Source organism: Salvelinus alpinus, chromosome 37 (genome assembly GCF_045679555.1).
Source record: "Salvelinus alpinus chromosome 37, SLU_Salpinus.1, whole genome shotgun sequence".
Lineage (NCBI taxonomy): Eukaryota > Metazoa > Chordata > Actinopteri > Salmoniformes > Salmonidae > Salvelinus > Salvelinus alpinus.
In genome coordinates, this window is record NC_092122.1 from 15,973,255 (window position 1) to 15,999,065 (window position 25,811).

The following is a 25,811-nucleotide window of genomic DNA, read 5'->3' on the forward strand; positions in this document are numbered from 1 at the left end:
ACACAGGCCTATCGGAGTTGAAAAGGGAGACTTCGTTCAGGTCAAGCCCATGAACACGGCCTGATTTCTATTGAGAAGCCGAAGGATATGAACAAAAAGACACCAGCGAAGGGAAAATCAAATGCAAGATGTCAAAATGATAAACATCCCTTCCTCAAACCTCAGCCTTTATTTTCTAACGTCATCCTATAGCCTGGAGAGAGCAACAGAACTTGGATACAGTGTTCCATTGGCCCTTTACACAATGGGAGGCAACTGGCTAGGTGTTAGTCATCAACAAAGCAGAGGAGGGTATTACGCACAGGGAGAGCTAGCTAGTTCACCTGGGACGGAGGGCACTCTAAAGAGGCAGCAGTCAGAACAATATGAGCAATTCATTTTTTTCCCTGCCAGAGACAATCTCACCACTCAGAGCCAAGACAGTATAATGAGGAATCAATAGCTGCTGCTTGTTATTCATTCAGGACAACACACTGAGCTCCAGGCTCAGACACAGCTGGAGGAGGGCTTTGCTGCTGACAGTTTGACAAAGACAAGCAATACTCAAGTCATTAAGATGGAGGGCATCTAGTATGGATCGCAGTCTCGCAAGTAAGTGTGTGCACAGACGTGTATACAAAGGAACTAATATAGATTACAGTTAAGTGTGTGCACCGCTCAGAAGTGTCCGTTCTAAGAGCAGAGTCAATGAGTGTTTTTCTATTTGTAAGACTGACTGAAAAGTTGACAATACCAGCAAAAAACAAAATCAATGGATTACAACACGAAGAGAATAATTTTAAGATTTTTTATTTCAGTTTTTACAGCCTTTTCCTCACAACGATGCCAGAGAGAAAGCGTTTTGTATTTTGTTTTCATTGCATTGTAATTATTTGAAAGCAACCAAAAGAGGAAGGCAGCCATTGGAGAGCGTAGCAGTAGAAGCAGTTCTGACATGCAGCAGAGCCGGCAGGTTAATCAAACCCAGAGAGCGAGAGGACCATCATTTCCCCGATCCAGTTTGAACCCTACACCCCTGTATATCCCTCTGTTCGGAGGCCACCCACCCATTCATCTAATAGAAAACAGACCGCGGCAACAAAGGATTGCAGACCAGAACATGTTCAAAACTCACTCAAAGGGAAAAATATTATGCAATTCTAAATTGCATAATGGTCAATGTTGACATAATGCCATCACTACACAGCAATGTTTTAATAAGTAACAGATTAATTTTTTTATTGATTTTTTTTAATTATTTTTTTTACATACATTTTGTAATGCCAACATGGTGATTGGTCAAGGGGGTATTTACGCTATTATACGTTAGAGTAACCTTGGTCAATAATGTTTAGTGTGATATATTATCAGTAGAGGGTTACAGAGTGGGTAACCAATATTATTAGCGGCCTAAACAGGACCTACCCTGTCATACAGTACAAACCCCCTAGTTGAAGCACTGGACAGTTAGCCAGTCAGGTCTACAGAGAAGAGCTACAGTACACAGCCAGGGGAAAGAGGCGGCCATCTTACTAGGCTAATAGAATTCATCTTTACAACCGTTCTCCATCTAGCACAACTGATGTTTGGAAGATGAATATAACCAAGTGGTCTTACAATATTGAAAACGGGCCACAAAATTGAACACTATTGAATGTCTCCATTTTTTTCTGCCAACATCTTTGTGAAAGGAGTGCACACAGGACTTGAGAGCGATCATATTTAAGAGTTAAGCTCTATTTATTTTTACATTGCATCCTTGTGTGTTCAGGGAGGGTCCAAGTCGGTGCTTTTCCCCTCAGTGTTTGGTCCCTGAGGGAGACATGATTGACAAGTCCATCCATTCAATGGCTACTGAAGAGGCAAGAGACAATCCATACAACTTAAAAAATAAAACAAAAAGGGAAATCCAAAAAACACAGACAAAGCAGTGCTAAAGACAGAGGTCGGGGGAAGGGGTGTGTCCATCTTGTCTGTCTGGGGGACCACTGCTGCATCCGCCTGTCCGTCCCTTCTAGGCTCCCGTCTCACTTGAGGAGCGCCTTGATGGCGTCGGTCTCGGCGGCTTCGAAGGCGCTCTGGCCGTCCGGTCCTTTCCGCTCCTTGTCGGCTCCCTGGGGGAAGAGAGAAACATGACAGGGAGACATTATGATCTGAGTGGAGCGTCAAGGCCTCAACCTCAGTGTGAACCCTCTCTCTCTCAAAGTGAACTACAGGCCAAGGTTAGTATCAGTGTTCACCCTACACCCCCATCCGGCCCTCTACCCAAGGCCACAGGTTCAGCCTATCAGTAATGCTCTGTGAGAGTGGGCCAACCTGCCTGTCCCCCTCAGACGATGTAGTGTCTCTCACCCTCCCCAAGTGCATTCCAAAAGGACCGGCAAGGCACTACGCAGAATCACTGATTAACTAATCACCTAGCATCCCAAACATTATAGGTTCAAGATGAGCAAAGCTGTGCAGTGCCCTGCTCTGGCAGATTCACTCTAACCCACTGTTTCAGAACAAGACAGTGACGGTGAATGAGGGTGAAGGGAATGCAGCAAGGGCTGTAAATAATGGACAAAGGGGGATAAAACTGACGAGTGGTCGAGCATTACCAGACCAACAACTTCAATGGAAAACTTTAGCCTCTTAGCGGGGGCTTACAGAGCCCGGGTAGAAAACACGCCATTGAGTGGAAAAGCCTGACCCACTGAGTGCCAGGCAGAAAGTGTGTGAGATACACACACACATACACAGTTGAAGTCGGAAGTTCACATACACTTAGGGTGGAGTCAATAAAACTCGTCTTTCAACCACATTCCACAAATTTCTTGTTAACAAACTATAGTTTTGGCAAGTCGGTTAGGACATCTACTTTGTGAAATACACAAGCACTTTTTCCAACAATTGTTTAGACAGATTATTTCACAATTTCCAGAAGTTTACATACACTAAGTTGACTGTGCCTTTAAATAGGTTGGAAAAATCTAGAACATTATGTCATGGCTGTAGAAGCTTCTGATAGGCTAATTGACATAATTTGAGTCAATTGGAGGTGTACCTGTGGATGTATTTCAAGGCCTACCTTCAAACTCAGTGCCTCTTTGCTTGACATCATGGGAAAATCAAAAGAAATCAGCCAAGACCTCAGAAAGAAAATTGTAGATCCCCACAAGTCTGGTTCATCCTTAGGAGCAATTTCAAAACGCCTGAAGGTACCACGTTCATCTGTACAAACAATACTACACAAGTATAAACACCATGGGACCACGCAGCTGTCATACAGCTCAGGAAGGAGATGTGTTCTGTCTCCTAGAGATGAATGTAATTTGGTGCAAAAAGTGCAAATCAATCCCAGAACAACAGCAAAAGATCTTGTGAAGATACTGGAGGAAACCGGTACAAAAGTATCTATATCCGCAGTAAAACGAGTCCTATATATCGACAAAACCTGAAAGGCCGCTCAGCAAGGAAGAAGCCACTGCTCCAAAGCTGCCATTAAAAAAAGCCAGACTATGGTTCGCAACTGCACATGAGGACAAAGATCGTACTTTTTGGAGAACGGTCCTCTGATCTGATGAAACAAAAATATAACTGTTTGGCCATAATGACCATCGTTATGTTTGGAGGAGAAAGGGGGAAGCTTGCAAGCTGAAGAACACCATCCCAACCGTGAAGCACGGGGTTGGCAAAATGTTGTGGGGGTGCTTTGCTGCAGGACGGACTGGTGCGCTTCACAAAACAGACGGCATGAGGCAGGAAAATTGTGGATATATTGAAGCAACATCTCAAGACATCAGTCACGAAGCTAAAGCTTGGTCGCAAATGGGTCTTCCAAATGAACAATGACCCCAAGCAGACTTCCAAAGTTGTGGCAAAATGGCTTAAGGACAACAAAGTCAAGGTATTGGAGTAGCCATCGCAAAGCCCTGACCTCAATCCTATAGAAAATGTGTGGGCAGAACTGAAAAAGCGTGTGCGAGCAAGGAGGCCTTCAAACCTGACTCAGTTACACCAGCTCTGTCAGGAGGAAAGGGCCAACATTCACCCAACTTATTGTGGAAGGCTACCCGAAACGTTTGACCCAAGTTAAACAATTTGAAGACAATGCTACCAAATACTAATTGAGTGCATGTAAACTTTTGACCCACTGGGAATGTGATGAAAGAAATAAAAGCTGAAATAAATCATTCTCTCTACTATTATTCTGACATTTCACATTCTTAAAATAAAGTGGTGATCCTAACTGACCTAAGACAGGGAATTTTTACTAGGATTAAATGTCAGGAATTGTGAAAAACTAAGTTTACATACACCATAGCCAAATATATTTAAACTTCCAACTGTATATTTATGTATGTGTGTCAGAGAAAGAGGGTAATTGTGTGTGTTCGTGAGAGAGAGGTTGTGTTTGAGTGTGTGTGTGCCCAAAAGGGGCATCGGAGCGGGCATGATGGATGGAGTGATGGATACCCTCTTCGATAGGAATCTCTAAATTGTGTGAGGGGGGGGGGGAAATCTACATTTAAGAGTTTATTTGCATCTAGCAACACAGTTTACATTGTTCTGATGCAACTTTGTGAAGAAAAAAAAATACATTTTATTTTATTTACAATGACGACCTGGCTTAGTGAGATTGTATGGGTTTCAACATTCATAACAGGACCAAACTATCACTAAAGAAATGTGGTAACATGGTTAAACAAACCATCAATCTGCAGACACGCAGTGAGAGAGAACGAGCAGGAGCGAAGCCTCAACACCTGTACTTGGATGGTGTGTTAGTGAGGCATCTTGTGACCAAGCCTGGTGTTCTCCATGGTCATCGTGTTCTCAGCACTAGTGGGCTGACGGCAAAGAGAACGAGGAGGAAAAGGAGGCGGAGGCTCTCTAGCTCAGGGGAAGTCATTAGCTAGCAGCTGGTACCAGCGGAGGAGGACGGAGGGCCCAGACATAGCAGTACTCCACATGCCTCATTTACACAACAGCACCACTTCACCCCGACGCTCACCTCAACAAGACTTCTAGTCAACACAGCCTGGGAGAAGGCTGCTACCTACCTACAGGAGCCTTCCAGCACCATCTAATGAGCATTCCCTGACTTTCATTATTTAACTGGAGCTAGCTAGCGGTATTGTCCAGTGAAGACCAACTCGTGTTGTCGTACACTGACACGGCTTCTCACTCTCCCTGGGCTCTACTGAGAGGGGGGGGGGAAGAGAGCCTCCTCCTCCCTGTCCCTCAAGTATACAGTTGTCAACTTATCTATCATGGACATCCACCGGTCTCCACTTATTCTCCACAGAATAATGAGCTAGTCTAAAATGAGAGTACTGACAATAGCCAGTAAACACTGACGGTCCAAACATCTAGCCAGGAAGAGATTGAGGCTGCAACAAGTTTTTTTTAATTGAACCTTTAACTAGGCAAGTCAGTTAAGAACAAATTCCAATTTACAAATGACGGCCTACCCCGGACGACGTTGGGTCAATTGTGCGCCACACATTGGGACTCCCAATAACAGCCGGATGTGATACAGCCTGAACTAAGTGAGATGTATGCTAGCCCTAATGAATAAGAGTGACCCAGTCAAATAGAGACCGCAGCATCCTGGAGTGACAGAGCCAAACGTCGCCACGGTGTGTGTGGTGTGCAGTAAGTAGTAATAGGGGTTACGTAAGTCTGCCACTCGGCCGAGGTGTCCATTAAGTCTTCATTATGCCATTGAGTGGAAAGGAGAGACTGTCCATGCATAATCTATCAGGCCCTCAGACCTCCCCTCAGGATTGGTTATAAGATGTGATGCTTACAGGAGTCCATCGACCCGCCCGCTCCAGTCAAGCGGCCGCGGGGCCGTTCACAGGGCATATTTTACATGGCCTTGAACGAGGGAGAAGAGGAAAGAAGAGATCAATATCGGTATGGGGATGGAGAAACAGACTTCTGTTGGCTGCACTGTGCTCAAAGAAGTGGGAAAAGATAGGATGGCTGTTTGACCAAAACACGAGCAGGGTGCTGATGCCTGAAACAGGACAAGGAGGGGGTACTGTAAGACAACAGTGAGGGTAAGGGGGATGCTGTACTGTAACATTTAGCAGGCGCTCTTACCCAGAACTACTTACAGTAGTGAGTGCATACATTTTCATAGTGGTCCCCCGTGGGAATTGAACCCACAAGCGCCATGCCCTAACAACTGAGCTACACGGGACCACTATAAGACTGGAAAAGGTAGTACTACACACACACACACAGTGGTCCACAACAACCCACTTCTGGCATCTATTGCCGAGCACATGAAAAAGTATCTTGGCTAGTTAGCTTTTGGGACCAAACATCCACGACACAGAACGAGCACGTCTCACTCCCCCCAGTCCTCCTCCCTCCTAGCTAGCAACATGCCCATAGTGGTGTGCAGAGGGCTACATTTAGACAGGGAGGAAATGGTAGTCTGCACAATCCTACTAACTCATTTCCTGTTACCCAGCCAACCCTTCATCCAAGTGATAAATCCATCACGACACATTCTTCACTCTGCGGTGCCCATACACAATCACTTTCCCTGGCTTGCCTAGCAGTGTAGACTGGCGCCTGATCAGGAGGATGTAACGCTGCAGAACGTTCTTCTGTAGATAGAAAGGTATGACGTAGAACAGATGATTGCCAAATAGAATGAGTAGAGGTGACACGGTTCCTTATTCCATCTGAAAATTTTCACGTCACTGAATACACCCCAGGTCTAATGCAGCTAGAAGACTAGAAAAGGCTAGCCTGAATAATATCATACTCCTGACCCAAGGGCCGAAGTCAACAGTCCACTGTTAAGAGTGTGGTCTATGGTGAATGGTGGGATGGGCTGAGAGTTGGGATTAAAAGAGTTTGTTTGGTAATGTATTTTTGTTATGCGACTGCTTTATATAAAAGTACAGTGTATGTAAAATGTATGTGTGGCAGAAAAGCTGTATAAAAAAAATTATAGATTTGTCCTCTGAAGAGTGGGAGTTGTTTAGGGAGGTAGGGAGGGCTTCTCAGTGTTGATTCATAATTAACAAGCCTCGTGTTGTTCGGTAGCCGTCTCTCTGGCCTGTAGTCAAGTCAGCAACTCTCCTTACCCCAGCCTGCCGGCTGGTTAGGGTCAAACACAGGGTTAACAGGCCTTCGATAATGCAGGAACCACCTGGGGGCAGTCAGAGGTCAGCTCCCATGAAGCTCAGGGGCACACTTCCAAGACTATCAAGCATTTTGTCCAGAATGAACACTTGAGTTATCATGATTCATACATTCTGGTAGTAGTGGACTACCGATGCAGTATCAGATTCCTCTGAATGTTTCTTAAAGCGGAATAAACGAGCGGACATGAATCAATGAGTAGACATTCAAGCACTGGCCTGCTGTTGCTCTTGTAAAAACAGCGTGGGCAAAGAGAGAGCCAGAGAGAAAGTGTTTCAGAGCTCCAGTCCTGATGGTGGTGCTGGTGCTTCTGGCTGAAATGAGCCATCAGGCTGCTGTGGTGTGGAGCGGCGACTCATATCTCCTCGCACTCCACTTCGGGCCTAACCCCTGCTGATGAGCCCTTGGCTGGTGGCGACCCGGACCTGCCTTCGACTGATGACAAACGCCACATTCTTATACATTTGCCTGAAGGGGTTTCAATTGCTGACGCATGGCTCTCAGACTATCCCCTCCCTACGAGGTGATCTGGTTCCATCCATACATCTGTCTCTGCATGCATCGTGACTGTGTCCTCTCCATAAGAGGTGTACACTCCCAGTAATGTTGGTGCCGGGCGATTTACGTGGAGGGTCATGTCCGTAGGATGCAAAGAGGGGCGCCGCTTGGAGGTTGGACACAGGCGAGTGGCGGCGTGTTTTGGTGGTCCCGTCACGGGTAAGTCCCTTAACCGCTGGCTCACTCGCTGAGTGAGGACCGTCTACGCAACTCCCGGAGAAGAGTGTCACGGTGCTTTCGTGTACCCCGCCTCATAGCCTGGCTAGGAGAAGACAGATGCTTACCCACTGGAAATATTAGCCTTTTGGTTTCCATTGTCACAGTCAAAAACAAGAATACACAAACTCAATCCATCCACATACATGTGTGTATGCCTCAGCATTTGTGTGTGTGTGTGTATATATATATATATATATATATATATACACAGTGGGGAGAACAAGTATTTGATACACTGCCGATTTTGCAGGTTTTCCTACTTACAAAGCATGTAGAGGTCTGGAATTTTTATCATAGGTACACTTCAACTGTGAGAGACGGAATCTAAAACAAAAATCCAGAAAATCACATTGTATGATTTTTAAGTAATTAATTTGCATTTTATTGCATGACATAAGTATTTGATCACCTACCAACCAGTAAGAATTCCGTCTCTCACAGACCTGTTAGTTTTTCTTTAAGAAGCCCTCCTGTTCTCCACTCATTACCTGTATTAACTGCACCTGTTTGAACTCGTTACCTGTATAAAAGACACCTGTCCACACACTCAATCAAACAGACTCCAACCTCTCCACAATGGCCAAGACCAGAGAGCTGTGTAAGGACATCAGGGATAAAATTGTAGACCTGCACAAGGCTGGGATGGGCTACAGGACAATAGGCAAGCAGCTTGGTGAGAAGGCAACAACTGTTGGCGCAATTATTAGAAAATGGAAGAAGTTCAAGATGACGGTCAATCACCCTCGGTCTGGGGCTCCATGCAAGATCTCACCTCGTGGGGCATCAATGATCATGAGGAAGGTGAGGGATTAGCCCAGAACTACACGGCAGGACCTGGTCAATGACCTGAAGAGAGCTGGGACCACAGTCTCAAAGAAAACCATTAGTAACACACTACGCCGTCATGGATTAAAATCCTGCAGCGCACGCAAGGTCCCCCTGCTCAAGCCAGCGCATGTCCAGGCCCGTCTGAAGTTTGCCAATGACCATCTGGATGATCCAGAGGAGGAATTGGAGAAGGTCATGTGGTCTGATGAGACAAAAATAGAGCTTTTTGGTCTAAACTCCACTCGCCGTGTTTGGAGGAAGAAGAAGGATTAGTACAACCCCAAGAACACCATCCTAACCGTGAAGCTTGGAGGTGGAAACATCATTCTTTGGGGATGCTTTTCTGCAAAGGGGACAGGACGACTGCACCGTATTGAGGGGAGGATGGATGGGGCCATGCATCGCGAGATCTTGGCCAACAACCTCCTTCCCTCAGTAAGAGCATTGAAGATAGGTCGTGGCTGGGTCTTCCAGCATGACAACGACCCGAAACACACAGCCAGGGCAACTAAGGAGTGGCTCCGTAAGAAGCATCTCAAGGTCCTGGAGTGGCCTAGCCAGTCTCCAGACCTGAACCCAATAGAAAATCTTTGGAGGGAGCTGAAAGTCCGTATTGCCCAGCGACAGCCCCGAAACCTGAAGGATCTGGAGAAGGTCTGTATGGAGGAGTGGGCCAAAATCCCTGCTGCAGTGTGTGCAAACCTGGTCAAGAACTACAGGAAACGTATGATCTCTGTAATTGCAAACAAAGGTTTCTGTACCAAATATTAAGTTCTGCTTTTCTGATGTATCAAATACTTATGTCATGCAATAAAATGCAAATTAATTACTTAAAAATCATACAATGTGATTTTCTGGATTTTTGTTTTAGATTCCGTCTCTCACAGTTGAAGTGTACCTGTGATAAAAATTACAGACCTCTACATGCTTTGTAAGTAGGAAAACCTGCAAAATCGCCAGTGTATCAAATACTTGTTCTCCCCACTGTATATATCTGGGATTCTCTGCCTCTAACCCTATTACAGGGGCTGAGTCACTGGTGCTCTTCCATGCCGTCCCTAGGAGGGGTGCGTCACTTGAGTGGGTTGAGTCACTCACGTGGTCTTCCCGTCTGGGTTGGCGCCCCCCCTTTGGTTGTGCCGTGGCGGAGATCTTTGTGGGCTATAATCGGCCTTGTCTCAGGATGGGAAGTTGGTGGTTGAAGATATCCCTCTAGTGGTGTGGGGGCTGTGCTTTGGCAAAGTGGGTGGGGTTATATCCTGCCTGTTTGGCCCTGTCCGGGGCATCATCGGATGGGGCCACAGTGTCTCCTGACCCCTCCCGTCTCAGCCTCCAGTATTTATGCTGCAGTAGTTTGTGTCGGGGGGCTAGGGTCAGTTTGTTATATCTGGAGTATTTCTCCTGTCTTATCCAGTGTCCTGTGTGAATTTAAGTATGCTCTCTTTCTCTCTCTCGGAGGACCTGAGCCCTAGGACCATGCCTCAGGACTACCTGGCATGATGAATCCTTGTTGTCCCCAGTCCACCAGGCCGTGCTGCTGCTCCGGTTTCAACTGTTCTGCATGAGGCTATGGAACCCTGACCTGTTCTCTGTGATTACTATTATTTGACCATGCTGGTCATTTATGAACATCTTGGCCATGTTCTGTTATAATCTCCACCCGGCACAGCCAGAAGAGGACTGGCCACCCCTCATAGCCTGGTTCCGCTCTAGGTTTCTTCGTAGGTTTTGGCCTCTCTAGGGAGCTTTTCGTTGCCACCGCACTTCTACACCTGCATTGCTTGCTGTTTGGGGTTTTAGGCTGGGTTTCTGTACAGCACTTTGAGATATCAGCTGATATCAGCTGGCTTTATAAATACATTTTATATATATACATACATACGTTTTATGAAAGCAATTTGTAATTGTACTGACATGTCGGTGCTTCCCAGATACAGAGACCCGGGACATTAAAAAGGCACATTCACGAGGAAACGAAATGTCCATATTCTGCGTCTACCCTTTGTGCTGTGCAGCTACGAGTGAGGGGGGGGGGGGGGTTGCATCCATTTCACAGCAGTTTGGCACGTTTTCAGAGGGAGGCAGGGAGAGAGAGAGAGAGTGAGAGAGAGAGGGGGAGAGAAAGAGGGGAAAGTGATATAAGCCTCCACAGGGCTTACCATTAGAGAACTGAGACATCTGTCATTTCTATGTGGCTGCACCACAGGTACCTCACCGAGTCGGCACGCCATGATAACAGATAGCAGCTGGGAAAACGTGAGCTGAATGAAAACTAACACCACACAGTGAGTGACTGGCTCTACTCCACAAGGCAGTGCCCAAATCATGCCCTGTATGTACAGTTCTGCATCAAACAAATAGGGTCTAAAAATCACTGCTCTGACTTCACTGTGATAGTACACAGTAACTACTATGAGTAAGATGTTTTTAATAATTCGACAAAGATCACCGCTCAAAGAATACATCATCTGATTGTATGAATCCAAAATGGCAGCATTACAGGACTGTAAAAGCAGCTCCTTGGTGTCCTGGAAAAGTGTTGGCACCGCACCACCACTCCTAACTACAGCAGTGGGTGACTGCCAGGACAGAGGTGTCACATTCAGCCACTGGATCATCATCATCATCCTCTCAGTGTTCCAGAGCTGAGCGAGAGGTGTGTGTGTGTGTGTGGCGCTAGCTAGTGGGAGAGTAACAAACAGCAGCAGTGCTGTGTGATGAGGTCTGGGAACATTCCAGCTCCCTCCACACAGAACAGAAGGTTTGGGCAGGCAGGACCAGACAGTCACTGAACATTCAGCCTTTACTGTAGTCCCTTGTCATACAGGAGTTACCTCAGCAGTTACACATCACACAGAACTTCCAACACAGAAATGGCTCTGACGAGTGTAAAGACAGCTCTGTGCACGCATGTGGCATTACCTTTTCTAGCAGGATCTTGACACAGGTGAGGTGACCCTCGTACGTGGCAGAGAGCAGCGGAGTGATACCATGTTTGTCTGGGGCCTGTAGGAAACCAAAGAAAGTGTGAGAAGAGAGTGGGCAGGTTTGTGTGTGGACAGGCGCCATACATCAGCAGACCAGTCATCCCTGCCTCCAACACAAGGGCACATCACGTCACTCTCGTTATCAGAGGAAATAACTCAGAGGGAGCGCTTTTATTTCTCTCCTTATCACATCAATGAATAATAAAGGAAACCCACTCTGCCACTATTTATCTCCCCTGTTTCAGGAGCCCTGGCTGGGGCCCCTTATCTGAAGGGACTGGGGAAGAGAGACAGGGAGTTACGCATTCTATTGGGGGGGGGGGGGGGGTTAGTGATACACCATTTTGTTTTCTCTAGGCTTGTAACAGCCAGACTGATGGATGTTGGAGTGAATGACAAGTGTGGTGGTGATCAGACCGTGAGGCAGATAAGGGAGGTTGGGAGAGGACATGGAGAGGACATCTACAGACTGTGTGCAGTAAAAGTTGGGCCTAGTTAACAAGCTATTTTTACAAGCTAAATTCACACAGGTACATTCCAGAACTTCCAGCAAGTATCACCTGAACGGTCAACACGTGTCTGTGTGAAACTATAACGTCTTGGGTCAGTGACACCCATAAGCACATTCAGGCTTGTGTTGCATTATTGACAGCCTGAGGGGATTGAGACCAAAGTACAGCTTCGAATAAGGTTAAGAATTTCGAATGATATTAAGAATAGTTGCACACCGAGGCTACCTAGAAAGAAACTAGCGCAGAACTGTACAATACGGTCACCTTCCCTAACTGTAAATGCCACAACCATCACACTACTCCATCCCATTGTAACAGCAGATGGATTCCCTCCACTGCAGTGTGGTAATGAGTGAGGCTCAGGGGAGCATTCTGACAGACTATGTGGCCAGTTAGTCTCTGCACTCTGAGGGAATTGATGGGGGAGATGCTTCAGGAGAATGACAAGTCCCTTATAAAAAGAGGAATCCCATTGGTCCAAACATAAACCTTAACCACTCTCTACATGTCTAAACAACACGAGCAGAGTCTACAAGTCATGTCAATCTGCGTCGTTTTTTATTTATTTAACTAGGTTAAGAACAAATTCGTATTTTCAATGACGGCCTGCCTCACGGTCTGAACAGTGGGTTAACTGCCTTGTTCAGGGGCAGAACGACAGATTTTTACCTTGTCAGCTCGGGGATTCGATCTAGAAACCTTTTGGTTACTGGCCCAACGCTCTAACCACTAGGCTACCTGCCGTCTCTGTCGTTACTACAGTATGTGGTTGACTATAGTGGAAGCATTGTATGAGTGGATTCAGACTAAGGGAGTGTTGTTCTCTCTGGTACCATTAGATCTATTCAATAAGCAAATTAATGCAAACACACAGAATGGAAAACGCATCATCCTTCCTCCTTGGTCATCAGTAATAACTGATCTCTCTAACGTGAGCAGATCGGTGACAGAGAGGCCACCACAGCCTTCTTCCATATCAGTACTAATAAAATGAAGAGGGACTGGTATTAGAATACTGCTGTTAAATACTAATATAGCAGCAGTAGGACCTATATTGACAGCAGTATTCTAATAACTGTATAACAGCAGTAGGACCTATATTGACAGCAGTATTCTAATAACTGTATAACAGCAGTAGGACCTATATTGACAGCAGTATTCTAATAACTGTATAACAGCAGTAGGCCTATATTGATATCAGTATTCCCACTAGCAGCTCTTACGTTGACATCTGCTCCCTTGGAGAGGAGGAACTCCAGCATCTCAGCCTGGCCACAGTCAGCAGCATAGTGCAGGGGCTTCCTGCCACCCTCCAGGGTCCTGTTCACATCCTCATCCTAAAAAACACAGTTAAGATACCATCATCACCTACACAACTTCCCCTCCTGTATAAAGACTTGGTCACCCGCTTGCTAAAAAAGGAACATAACTGTGTGCATGTCCGTACAGTAAGTGTTTAATACAATGGAAATCCCTTCTTGTGCCAGAAACCCCCCTCAGTTCAAAACACACAGAGACCGTCACACAATAACACCACACAAGGCGCCTCCTCCCAGAGTCTCCCTGCTGTGGTATTGCGAGGCCTCAAACTGTCAAGCCTGCAGGCGAGAGGAAAGACAGGCTCTATAGCTCTTCCACAGTCCATTGTGTGGAGCGGTGGGTAGTCCTGAAGAAACAATACTCAGAGACCGGTCACTCAGAGTGTCATGCACCTTTCTCATTTGCTGGCTATGTGGCCTGAGGAAAGAAGACTGGAATGTATTCACCTGCTAAGCATCCTGCTATGCTGCATAAAACCAACCCATGTTAGCTTTGAATGACTTTCTATAGTACCTGGCTAGCAACAGGACAGAAATGGATTCCCAGACAGCAGTTCTATAAGTCACCTATACATTAGCTAGGACCTACGGTGTACCCATGAACATGAAACAGTACCTACTCTGAGCTTGTGTGACAGAGAGATATCTTTTTACAGGAAGCAAGAGTGTGATGGAGAGACACTGGAGCTGGGGTCGAGTCCATGACTATCCTTCGTCTCTGTGTTGGTCACCAGCAGACACAGATTTTTCACTTTTAAATGTATGCCAAACTAAAACCATTGATTTCAAAGTAAAAAAAATAAGAATTATACAGCTCTATGCACAATGACTACTTCGAACAATTTCCACAGTAAATAAAATAAATACATTTACACTAACAAAAAAACTTGATGCAAAGTTTGGTAAAAGAATTACAGTAATATGTCCCTCAGTTTCCAAACTTTGTTTATGCATAGTTACTGTAAATGTGTTTGTGTAAAATATTCAGTGGAAATTGTTAAGAGTAGGCAAGTCCTTGTGCATAGAGTTGTATGGTTTGTCAAACTTTGATATCAATGGTTTTTGTTTGAGTCGCCGCATAACTCCATTACCGCAGATCTGCCCTAAGGCAACGAGGCCATCAGGGGGATGAGTCGGGGTCTGGGCTAGTCTTCAGATGTGCCTCTCGGGCGTGATAATCAATCTGGCACAGAAAAGGTTACAGCCAGGCTTTGGGTAATGCTAGCACCACTCACCTGCTGTCAAAAGCTTAGGCTAGACAGCACAGTGATCCAATGGATGCCGTTGCTGCAATTCATTGGATTTCTGAAGCTTGATAGGTCTCCATAGCTCAGGTAAATGTAGCCTATGGTCCATCCGTGTTGTAATCAGAGTTTACACGTTCCTCTCTACTCTCCCGTGAGTTAGGCTAATATAGCCTAGTTAGAAGGGTTCCTATTGGCTAAACTGAGACAGCAGCTGCAGACGCAATTTGCCCTTCCTGCAGTTCAAATAAACTCAGCAAAAAAAAGAAACGTCCTCTCACTGTCGACTGCGTTTATTTTCAGCAAACATGTGTATGAACATAAGATTCAACAACAGACATAAACTAAACAAGTTCCACAGACATGTGACTAACAGAAATTGAACAATGTGTCCCTGAACAAAGGGGGATCAAAATCAAAAGTCAGTATCTGGTGTGGCCACCAGCTGCATTAAGTACTGCAGTGCATCTCCTCATGGACTGCACCAGATTTGCCAGTTCTTGTTGTGAGATGTTACCCCACTCTTCCACCAAGGCACCTGCAAGTTCCCGAACATTTCTGGGGGGGGGGGGGGGGGAGATGGCCCTAGCCCTCACCCTCCGATCCAACAGGTCCCAGACGTGCTCAATTGAAACCCGGGCTCTTCGCTGGCCATGGCAGAACACTGACATTCCTGTCTTGCAGGAAATCACACTGCTCGTTCTGTGTATGGCTGGTGGTCTTGTCATGCTGGAGGGTCATGTCAGGATGAGCCTGCAGGAAGGGTACCACATGAGGGAGAAGGATGTCTTCCCTGTAACGCACAGCGTTGAGATTGCCTGCAATGACAAGCTCAGTCCAATGATGCTATGACACACCACCACAGACCATGACGGACCCTCCACATTGATCCCGCTCAAGAGTACAGGCCTCGGTGTAACGCTCATTCCTTAGACGATAAATGCGAATCCGACCATCTCCCCTGGTGAGACAAAACTGCGACTCGTCAGTGAAGAGCACTTTTTGCCAGTCCTGTCCAGCGACGGTGGGTTTGTGCCCATAGGCAACGTTGTTACCGGTGATGTCTGGTGAGGACCTGCCTTACAACAGGCCTACAAGCCCTCAGTCCAGCCTCTCTCAGCCTATTGCGGACAGTCTGAGCACTGATAGAGGGATTGTGCGTTCCTGGTGTAACTCGGGCAGTTGTTGCCATCCTGTACCTGTCCCGCAGGTGTGATGTTCGGATGTACCGATCCTGTGCAGGTGTTGTTACACGTGGTCTGCCACTGGAGAGGACGATCAGATGTCTGTCTGGTCTCCCTGTAGCGCTGTCTTAGGCGTCTTGCAGTAGGGACATTGCAATTTATTGCCCTGGCCACATCTGCAGTCCTCATGCCTCCTTGCAGCATGCCTAAGGCACATTCACACAGATGAGCAGGGACCCTGGGCATCTTTCTTTTGGTGTTTTTCAGAGTCAGTAGAAAGGCCTCTTTAGCGTCCTAACTTTTCATAATCGTGACCTTAATTGCCTACCGTCTGTAATAGAGGTCGACCGATTATGATTTTAACGCTGATACCGATACCGATTATTGGAGGACCAAAAAAGCCAACACCGATAAAAAATATAAATAAACGGCCGATTTAAAACATTTTATATTTGTAATAATGACAATTACAACAATACTGAATGAACACTTATTTTAACTTAATATAATACATCAATAAAATCAATTTAGCCTCAAATAAATAATGAAACATGTTCAATTTGGCTTAAATAATGCAAAAACAAAGTGTTGGAGAAGAAAGTGAAAGTGCAATATGTGCCATGTAAGAAAGCTAACGTTTAAGTTCCTTGCTCAGAACATGAGAACATATGAAAGCTGGTGGTTCCTTTTAACAAGAGTCTTCAATATTCCCAGGTAAGAAGTTTTTGGTTGTAGTTATAGGAATTATAGGACTCTCTCTCTCTATGATTTGTATTTCATTAACCTTTGACTATTGGATGTTCTTATAGGCACTTTTGGTATTGCCAGTGTAACAGTATAGCTTCCATCCCTCTCCTCGCCGCTAACTGGGCTCGAACCAGGAACACATCGACAACAGCCACCCTCGAAGCAGCGTTACCCATGCAGAGCAAGGGGAACAACTACTCCAAGTCTCAGAGCGAGTGACGTTTGAAACGCTATTAGCACGCAACACGCTAACTAGATCGCCATTTCACATTGGTTACACCAGCCTAATCTCGGGAGTTGATAGGCTTGAAGTCATAAACAGTGCAATGCTTGAAGCATTGCGAAGAGCTGCTGGCAAAACGCACGAAAGTGCTGTTTGAATGAATGCTTACGAGCATGCTGGTGCCTACCATCGCTCAGTCAGACTGCTCTATCAAATCATAGACTTAATTATAACATAATAACACAGAAATACGAGCCTTAGGTAATTAATATGGTTGTATACGGAAACTATCATCTCGAAAACAAAACGTTTATTCTTTCAGTGAAATAAGGAACCGTTCCGTATTTTATCTAACGGGTGGCATCAATAAGTCTAAATACTCCTGTTACATTGCACAACCTTCAATGTTATGTCATAATTACGTAAAATTCTGGCAAATTAGTTTGCAATGAGCCAGGCGGCCCAAACTGTTGCATATACTCTGACTCTGCGTGCAATGAACGCAAGAGAAGTGAGAATTTCACCTGGTTAATATGGCCTGCTAACCTGGATTTCTTTTAGCTAAATATGCAGGTTTAAAAATATATACTTCTGTGTATTGATTTTAAGAAAGGCATTGATGTTTAGGTACACGTTGGAGCAACGACAGTCCTTTTTCGTGAATGCCACCGCATCGATTATATGCAACGCAGGACACGCTAGATAAACTAGTAATATCATCAACCATGTGTAGTTATAACTAGGGATTATGATTGATTGATTGTTTTTTATAAGATAAGTTTAATGCAAGCTAGCAACTTACCGTGGCTTCTTACTGCATTCGCGTAACGGGCGGGCTCCTCGTGAGGCAGGTGGTTAGAGCGTTGGACTAGTTAACTGTAAGGTTGCAAGATTGAATCCCTGAGCTGACAAGGTAAAAATCTGTCGTTCTGCCCCTGAACAAGGCAGTTAACCCACCGTTCCTAGGCCGTCATTGACAATAAGAATGTCTTCTTAACTGACTTGCCTAGTTAAATAAAGTGTAAAAAAATAATTAAATTAAAATCGGTTTCCAAAATTACCGATTGTTATGAAAACTTGAAATCGGCCCTAATTAATCGGCCATTCCAATTAATCGGTCGACCTCTAGTCTGTAAGACCGTTCCACAGGTGTATGTTCATTAATTGTTTATGGTTCATTGAACAAGCATGGGAAACCGTGTTTGAACCCTTTACAATGAAGATATTTGGATTTCCTGAAAAAGGGACGTTTCTTTTTTTGCTGAGTTTATGAATACATATGACAAACATAACTGCTTTCCCCGACAGTGATATGTGTACGCAAACTGCACTCGTCACTAGCTGTATGACTGGCTATATATGCACCAATCACCCACAGAGCCCCACTGGTCTGCCTCTGGCATGCTCCCCTGTATCACAATTCCCCTGAAGGTCAAGGAAAACACAGTGGGAAATGGATTCCACGCCTTCATTTTACAACCCATCCAAGTGAATCCATTAGGCATGATGGAATCTCATCCCCGTTATAATAGTTTTCAGATATGACCTCCAGTAGCTGGGTGACATGGGGCCAATTTAAATGGTTTCATTAGGGTTGGGGGATAAGGGAAACCACAGTGGATCACAGTCTAATATCCACATGTACAGTATCAAGTGTCTAGGAGCTGCCTGCTTTTGAAAAATCTTTGGCATCGGGCGGAAAAACTCATCTCTGCAATTGAATGGCCCATATCTGAAACATTTCTATCCTACTGCAATTTATTGTAATCTGGGATGATTGGGCTGGATTTACACAGGCAGCCCAATTCTGATCTTTTGGTCAATTACTGGCAAAACATCTGATATGATTGGCCTTAGCACTAATTAGTGGCAAAAGATCAGAATTGGGTTGCCTGTGTAAACGCAGCCTTTGAGATCAATATGAGTAATGCAGTACCTCAGTGCTTTATTAATGTTCTTGTTCTTCCATACCTCTGACTGATTAGACTCAATTACCAAAAGCTGAAAAGGAAAGCAGAGCCGAAATACTGGCCACAAATGGTTAGGGCTAGGCTATTTCACAGAAGTTAGACCTACAGTTGAAGTTGGAAGTTTACATACACCTTAGTCAAATACATTTAAACTCAGTTTTTCCACAATTCCTGACATTTAATACTAGTAAAAATTCCCTGTCTTAGGTTAGTTAGGATCACCACTTTATTTAAGAATGTGAAATGTCAGAATAATAGAGAGAATGATTTATTTCAGCTTTTATTTCTTTCACCACATTCCCAGTGGGTAAGAAGTTTACATATACTCAATTAGTATTTAGTAGCATTGCCTTTAAAATTGTTTAACTTGGGTCAAACGTTTTTAGTAGCATTCAACAATCTTCCCACAATAAGTTGGGTGAATTTTGGCCCATTCCTCCTGACAGAGCTGGTGTAACCGAGTCAGGTTTGAAGGCCTCCTTGCTCGCACACGCTTTTTCAGTTCTGCTCACAAATATTCTATAGGATTGAGGTCAGGGCTTTGTGATTGCCACTCCAACACCTTGACTTTGATGTCCTTAAGCCATTTTGCCACAACTTTGGAAGTCTGCTTGGGGTCATTGTTCATTTGGAAGACCCATTTGCGACCAAGCTTTAGCTTTGTGACTGATGTCTTGAGATGTTGCTTCAATATATCCACAATTTTCCTGCCTCATGCCATCTGTTTTGTGAAGCGCACCAGTCCCTCCTGCAGCAAAGCACCCCCACAACATGATTTTGCCAACCCCGTGCTTCACGGTTGGGATGGTGTTCTTCAGCTTGCAAGCTTCCCCCTTTCTCCTCCAAACATAACGATGGTCATTATGGCCAAACAGTTATATTTTTGTTTCATCAGATCAGAGGACAGTTCTCCAAAAAGTACGATCTTTGTCCTCATGTGCAGTTGCGAACCATAGTCTGGCTTTTTTTAATGGCAGCTTTGGAACAGTGGCTTCTTCCTTGCTGAGCGGCCTTTCAGGTTTTGTCGATATAGGACTCGTTTTACTGCGGATATAGATACTTTTGTGCCGGTTTCCTCTAGTATCTTCTCAAGGTCTTTTGCTGTTGTTCTGGGATTGATTTGCACTTTTTGCACCAAAGTACATTCATCTCTAGGAGACAGAACACATCTCCTTCCTGAGCGGTATGACAGCTGCGTGGTCCCATGGTGTTTATACTTGCGTACTACCTTTTGTACAGATGAACGTGGTACCTTCAGGGGCTTGGAAATTGCTCCCAAGGATGAACCAGACTTGTGGAGGTCTACAATTTTTTTTCCTGAGGTCTTGGCTGATTTCTTTTGATTTTCCGATGATGTCAAGCAAAGAGGCACTGAGTTTGAAGGTAGGCCTTGAAATACATCCACAGGTACTCCTCCAATTGACAACAAATAGGCTATCAGAAGCTTCTAAAGCCATGACAATTTTCTGAAATTTTCCAAGCCGTTTAAAAGGCACAGTCAACTTAGTGTATGTAAACTTCTGACCCACTGGAATTGTGATACAGTGAATTATAAGTGAAATATTCTGTCTGTAAACAGTTGTTGGAAAAATGACTTGTGTCATGCACAAAGTAGATGTCCTAACCGACTTGCCAAAACTATAGTTTGTTAACAAGAAATTTGTGGAGTGGCTGAAAAATGAGTTTTAATGACTCCAACCTAAGTGTCTGTATCAGTTGATTAGCTATAAAGAATAGAGGGCGGATTGTCTAGCTCCTAGCCTACTGTCTAAACAAAATGCATAAAAAGACATGTTGCTTTCACAGGCCTACCGATTCAGTGTGGTTAGGCTTTCAACAAGTTGAACCACAGTTATTTTAAAGGTGTTCAACCTACACCATACTGGCTAAACCTCAAACCACAAGCTGTGTTTCAGTATTATTTTCAGGTACTTTACAGAAAGATCCAATGCTTAGACACCTTATGTACTGTGCATTTGAAAAAATGTCCCCTTTTCCACATTTTGTTTTCACCAATCAGGGCTTTATGGTAGTGGTCAGACAGAAGCCAGTCCTCAGGAAAAAAAAAAAAAAAAAAAGGCACACTGCAGCCCTAAAGGACACTCAGAAACAAGATTCTATGGTCTGATGAAACCAACATTGTACCCTTTGGTCTGAATGCCAAGCGTCGCGTCTGGAGGATGCCTGGCACCATCCCGACGGTGAACCATGGTGGTGGCAGCATCATGTTGTGGTGATGTTTTTCAGCGGCAGGGAATGGGAGACTAGTCAGGATCGAGGCAAAGATGAACAGAGGAAAGTACAGAAAGATCATTGATGAAAACCTGCTCCAGAGCGCTCAGACTGGGGGCGAAGGTTCACCTTCCAACAGAACAACGACCCTAGGCACACAGCCTATTTCATGTCTAGAATTGGATCAAAATAAGTTAGTGACTAAAGATGACCAGTTTACAGACCAATAGCTAATGTGTCAGTGCTCTAAAAATGGTATAGGTGTGGCCTGAAAATAAGTGAGCCTCAGTATGGAGGCTGAATGATAAGATAATCATTTGAACAGTTTCCCTTAACATCCTCATTCAAAGCAGAGAGCAAACACGTAGTACGATTAGGCCTACGTAATGTTTTCAACACCATGAAGTTAGCAAGCCATCTCCCTAACGTTAGCAAGCATACCATCTAGATAGATCTGCCTTGCAACAAAGCTCTGAGACACCCGCACACGTCACACTACTTCACGCTAGTTGTCACAACAACACGGACGAGTGGATCTGGCTATAGCTAGTTACAGACTGCTTGCTAAAACCAAGCATAACTGATTCTCAAGCAGGAGCCAACTATCTAGCTAAAAAAGTAGTGCACGTTAGCTAGGTACTTGACCATATATATGCGTTTGTCTGCAGTAATTGTCATTCATTAGGCAATAGCAAACAGACACACCGATACATTGATTGAATCAGATTACAACAAGTTGTTGCAGTGGGGATGCAACGTAGCTAGCTAGCCATTTATCTATAGTATGGTAAATTACTTTGCTAGCGCTAGCTATCCAATCTACCCAATATAGCTAGCGATTGTTACAAACGTTTGTAAAAGCAAACCTTCTAGTTAGCTAACTACAATGAGTTGGTGATAGTTGAGTGAACGGGTAGTTAGCTAATGTATGCATGCTAAGCTAGCTATGAAAGTTAGCTACCTAGCTAGCTAACCTTGCAACGCCATAACTAACGACGTTTACTAGCTAACGTATACAGACAAAACATAGCTAGCTAATGTTAGCTAGATAGCACACTTAGCAGGCTGATTTGCGAGTAAGTTATCTACAGTATATCGTACCTTCATTAGGGTCTTAACCTCGTCCAGGTCTCCATTTTTCAAGGCCCACATCAATTCTTTATCCCCCATTTTCTTGTGCTCAACAGTTCACTGCGGCTTCCCTGTTGAAAAAGGCAGCTGTCAAACTTCTCTCAGGGCAAGCAATGCTTGACAGATCTCTCAGTAGTAAAGGGAAAGACGTCTATAAAATTTGCAGCGTTACATTAATTAAATAATTTTCTAAATTGAACACCTGGTACTTATAGAGTGCAGGAAATTGTTAAAAAATAAAGTTTCAAAGAAAAGACAGTAGAGGAGGTCCGCCTTTCTCTCGTGAAGCGTTTCCGATGCCGCACTTCCGGAAGTTTACCTTTCCTTCAGTCAGCTTGCCCGAAAATACGGTTTCCACACACACAAAGTCAAAATTGTCTAGATCTAAACAATTAACATTAAAAAAAATAAGTTTATGGTTAGGCATCATTTTATCAGTGTAGTTAAGGTTAGGTTCAAGGTTTAAAATCAAATATTTAGAAGATAAATTGTAGAAATGGGCGGGGTATATGAATTTGTGGCTGTGGTAACTAGTGACGACCCGAGAACGCAGATCTTCTTCGTGTGAATTTCCGAGACAGTTTTTTGAGTATTGCAGCCTTTCTCACAGTTCGGAATGTGAATTCCACATTTGTGACAACAACAAAAAATATATATGGAAATGTCAACTGGAAAAATAAAATTTGCACCACCCACTAACCCTGCACCTATAAAATCAAAACACCCCCCTTATCCCACTACTGTTCTCTAACAGTTCCTACTCCTGGCCACTAGCTTGGGAGGACAGGACTCCTTCGTTCAATATCTCCTGTAACTATTCTGCAATAAAATCTTTCACTCCCAATCACTTTTCTGCTGGTGCTACTACTTTATCTTCTGCAACTTCTGTTCCTTTTCATCTGTGCTGTACAGTTAATTACCATAGCTATGAACGCCAAGAAACCAACCTTGCTAAAACACAAACTGTTTCACGACACTCATTCCTGCCCTACTACTTACTGGTATTCTCTCATGATCCCTTACCCTTTGCCCCTCATCCTCTACTTTCCTCACTGCCTCAGCATATGTCAATTTCTGCACTGCTCAAACCCTTGGAACCTCAACCTGTTTCACATGCACATGATCCCCAGCAACATAGACTCCCACAACATTGCAACACACTACTTTTTCCTCTGAAACTACACTTTCCTTTGTCCCATGTCCTCCTGCACACTTCCTGTCCCTCCCACACACTGCTGCAACATGACCATAACCTTGACACCCACAAACACTCTCATGGGATAACTAACATATCCAAGCATGACTTTATCAGGCAAACACTCAATATCAAGGATAGACAGGGTCTCCTCAGTCTCACACTCACCACATCTCACCAAATGGCATGCATCACAGATACCAGGGATCTTCAACTTCAATTGATACATCTCCACACTCAAAGCCATAATCACTGACTTTCCCCCCTTTATTTAACTTGGCAAGTCAGTTAAGAACACATTCTTATTTACAATGACGGCCTAAGAACAGTGGATTAACTGCCTTGTTCAGAAGGACAGATATTTTTTTTTTGATTCGAACAAGCAATCTTTCGGTTACTGGACCAACGCTCTAACCACTAGGTTACCTGCCGGCCCCCCCTGACTTCAGTGGTGCTCTGCTCTGGAGAGCATAGCTAGACACAGCTCTGTCCTTTTATTTATTAAGTCAGTTAAGAACAAGTCCTTATTTACAATGACTGCCTACCCTGGCCAAACCCTAACCCAGACGATGCTGGGCCAATTGTGCGCAGTCCTACGGGACTCTCAATCACGGCCACTTGTGATACAGCCTGGATTCGAACCAGGGTCTGTAGTGACGCCTCTAGCACTTGAGATGAAGTGCCTTAGACCGCTGCGCCACTCAGGAGCAACGAGGCGCGTGACACAGAGTGTCCACTCAATCTGGGTGGAAGACAGGAGAGGAACATGCAACTATCTCTCCTGTAGTTGACTCATAGGAGAAAGTACTCGGCTTATATTTCACAAATGTTGGTTTGTACGGTTTGTTCTTAGCGCCATTCTTTCTCCTTCGTGTCATCCTTCCGTCTCCCAGATCTCAGATCAGCTGTCAGTTAACCTTTTCACACTACTCAAATGTCTATAGTTCAAGCAAAACTGATCTTATACAGAGCTTTATTTTACTGGAAAGGCTCGGCCCAGACAATTAAGTTTGTTAGTTTGGGGTCTGTAAGGCATGTGGTGTAACAGCTCCTTTCATCACTCAGTCAGCCCAGAGGAGTGTGACTGGCTCTGGGTGGTTGAGAGGAAGTAACCCCCCATCTCCTGGCATCTGCTCTTCACTCCATGGCAATTTCCATTACCTCCCTCTTACTATTCAATGGGACTAATAGATACCAGGTCTGCTGAACCCACAGGTTAATAAAAACACATCAGGACTAAACAAAGCTCGCGATGGGTCAAAATAGCCACTGATGATAGTAGATTGAACATTTTATCAAAGGTTAATTTCAATCAGTGTGAAGGGGCAAGGCCAAGATAAGAGATGTTCAAGGCTATGGGAGATCTCAATTGCATACTCCTCGGATCCTCTCTCCTCATCTCCATCTCTAAACCCATTGGATGAGAAAGGCAGAGGCCCCTCCCCTCTGACCTTCTCCTCCAATGGATTTTCAGAAGGAGATGAGGAGAGAGAAGAAACGGGAAGTATGCAATTTAGATCTTCCTCATGTCATAGTCTCTAGCCTCCCTAACAGGAAGACCTGCACATCTATATTCCACCCTCTACTACCCCCCCCCTCTCAACCCACGTTATCAAATGGCTTTATAAGTCCCTCGCTCCCGCTCTCTCTATGATGAATGGCTGTTTGTAGCACTATTATTACATCAAATAAGCACTCTGGAGCAAAAACAAACCCGGCCAGCAGACGAAAGTGACTATAAAAGTTGCCATTTGGAGAAAATTCAATAGGGCTCTACACTGGGGATAAAAATGAAGGTAATGAAATTCTCTAACTCTCCTCTTCTCTCCTCCAACGCCCTGCCTGCAGCCCAGCATCTTCCCCTGTCCCCCCACTCTTCTAAGCCTGGTAGATGTACCATATACACACTGCTTGTCTGAGGAGAGGCTCAGGGTGGCCATTAAAACTGCTTTATGTGTTTGTAATAAACTCTCCAGAGTATGGGTTGGAGTATCTATTCGCCACATGGGGATGAGGACATAGGCCATTACTCCCTACATTCCCCTGCTTGGCATGCTAATGTCTCATACATGTCTCAAATGAGTCACCATTGGGTGATCTAAAGTTCATACAGTGCAGTATATATGAGCAGCAGGCCGATATACAGAATGTTGATGGCTGGTTAAAACTCAAATCAATGTTCTTGGGTGCTGTTGTGTTCCTTTGAAATGTCCCCACTGCAATACCTAATGAGGATTGTAGTGAACAGTTCAATGTGCTAACGTAATTATCATTGGCTAGTAAGATGGCCGCCTGCTGATTATCATCACATCACATCACACTTTAAAGCAG

The 25,811-nt window shown here is 44.6% G+C and overlaps 1 protein-coding gene across 1 annotated transcript; it reads right to left on the reverse strand.

The window, feature by feature from the left end:
* Positions 1-773: 773 nt before the first annotated feature.
* Positions 774-22,626, reverse strand: LOC139566034 (myotrophin). The gene is made up of 5 exons (XM_071386870.1): positions 22,488-22,626; positions 22,256-22,356; positions 13,459-13,572; positions 11,659-11,742; positions 774-2,093 (listed from the first exon to the last, which is right to left on the reverse strand). The coding sequence occupies exons 2-5, from the start codon at positions 22,322-22,324 to the stop codon at positions 2,007-2,009; spliced, it is 354 nt and encodes a 117-aa protein (XP_071242971.1). The 5' UTR covers positions 22,325-22,356; positions 22,488-22,626; the 3' UTR covers positions 774-2,006.
* Between the last annotated feature and the right edge of the window lie 3,185 nt (positions 22,627-25,811).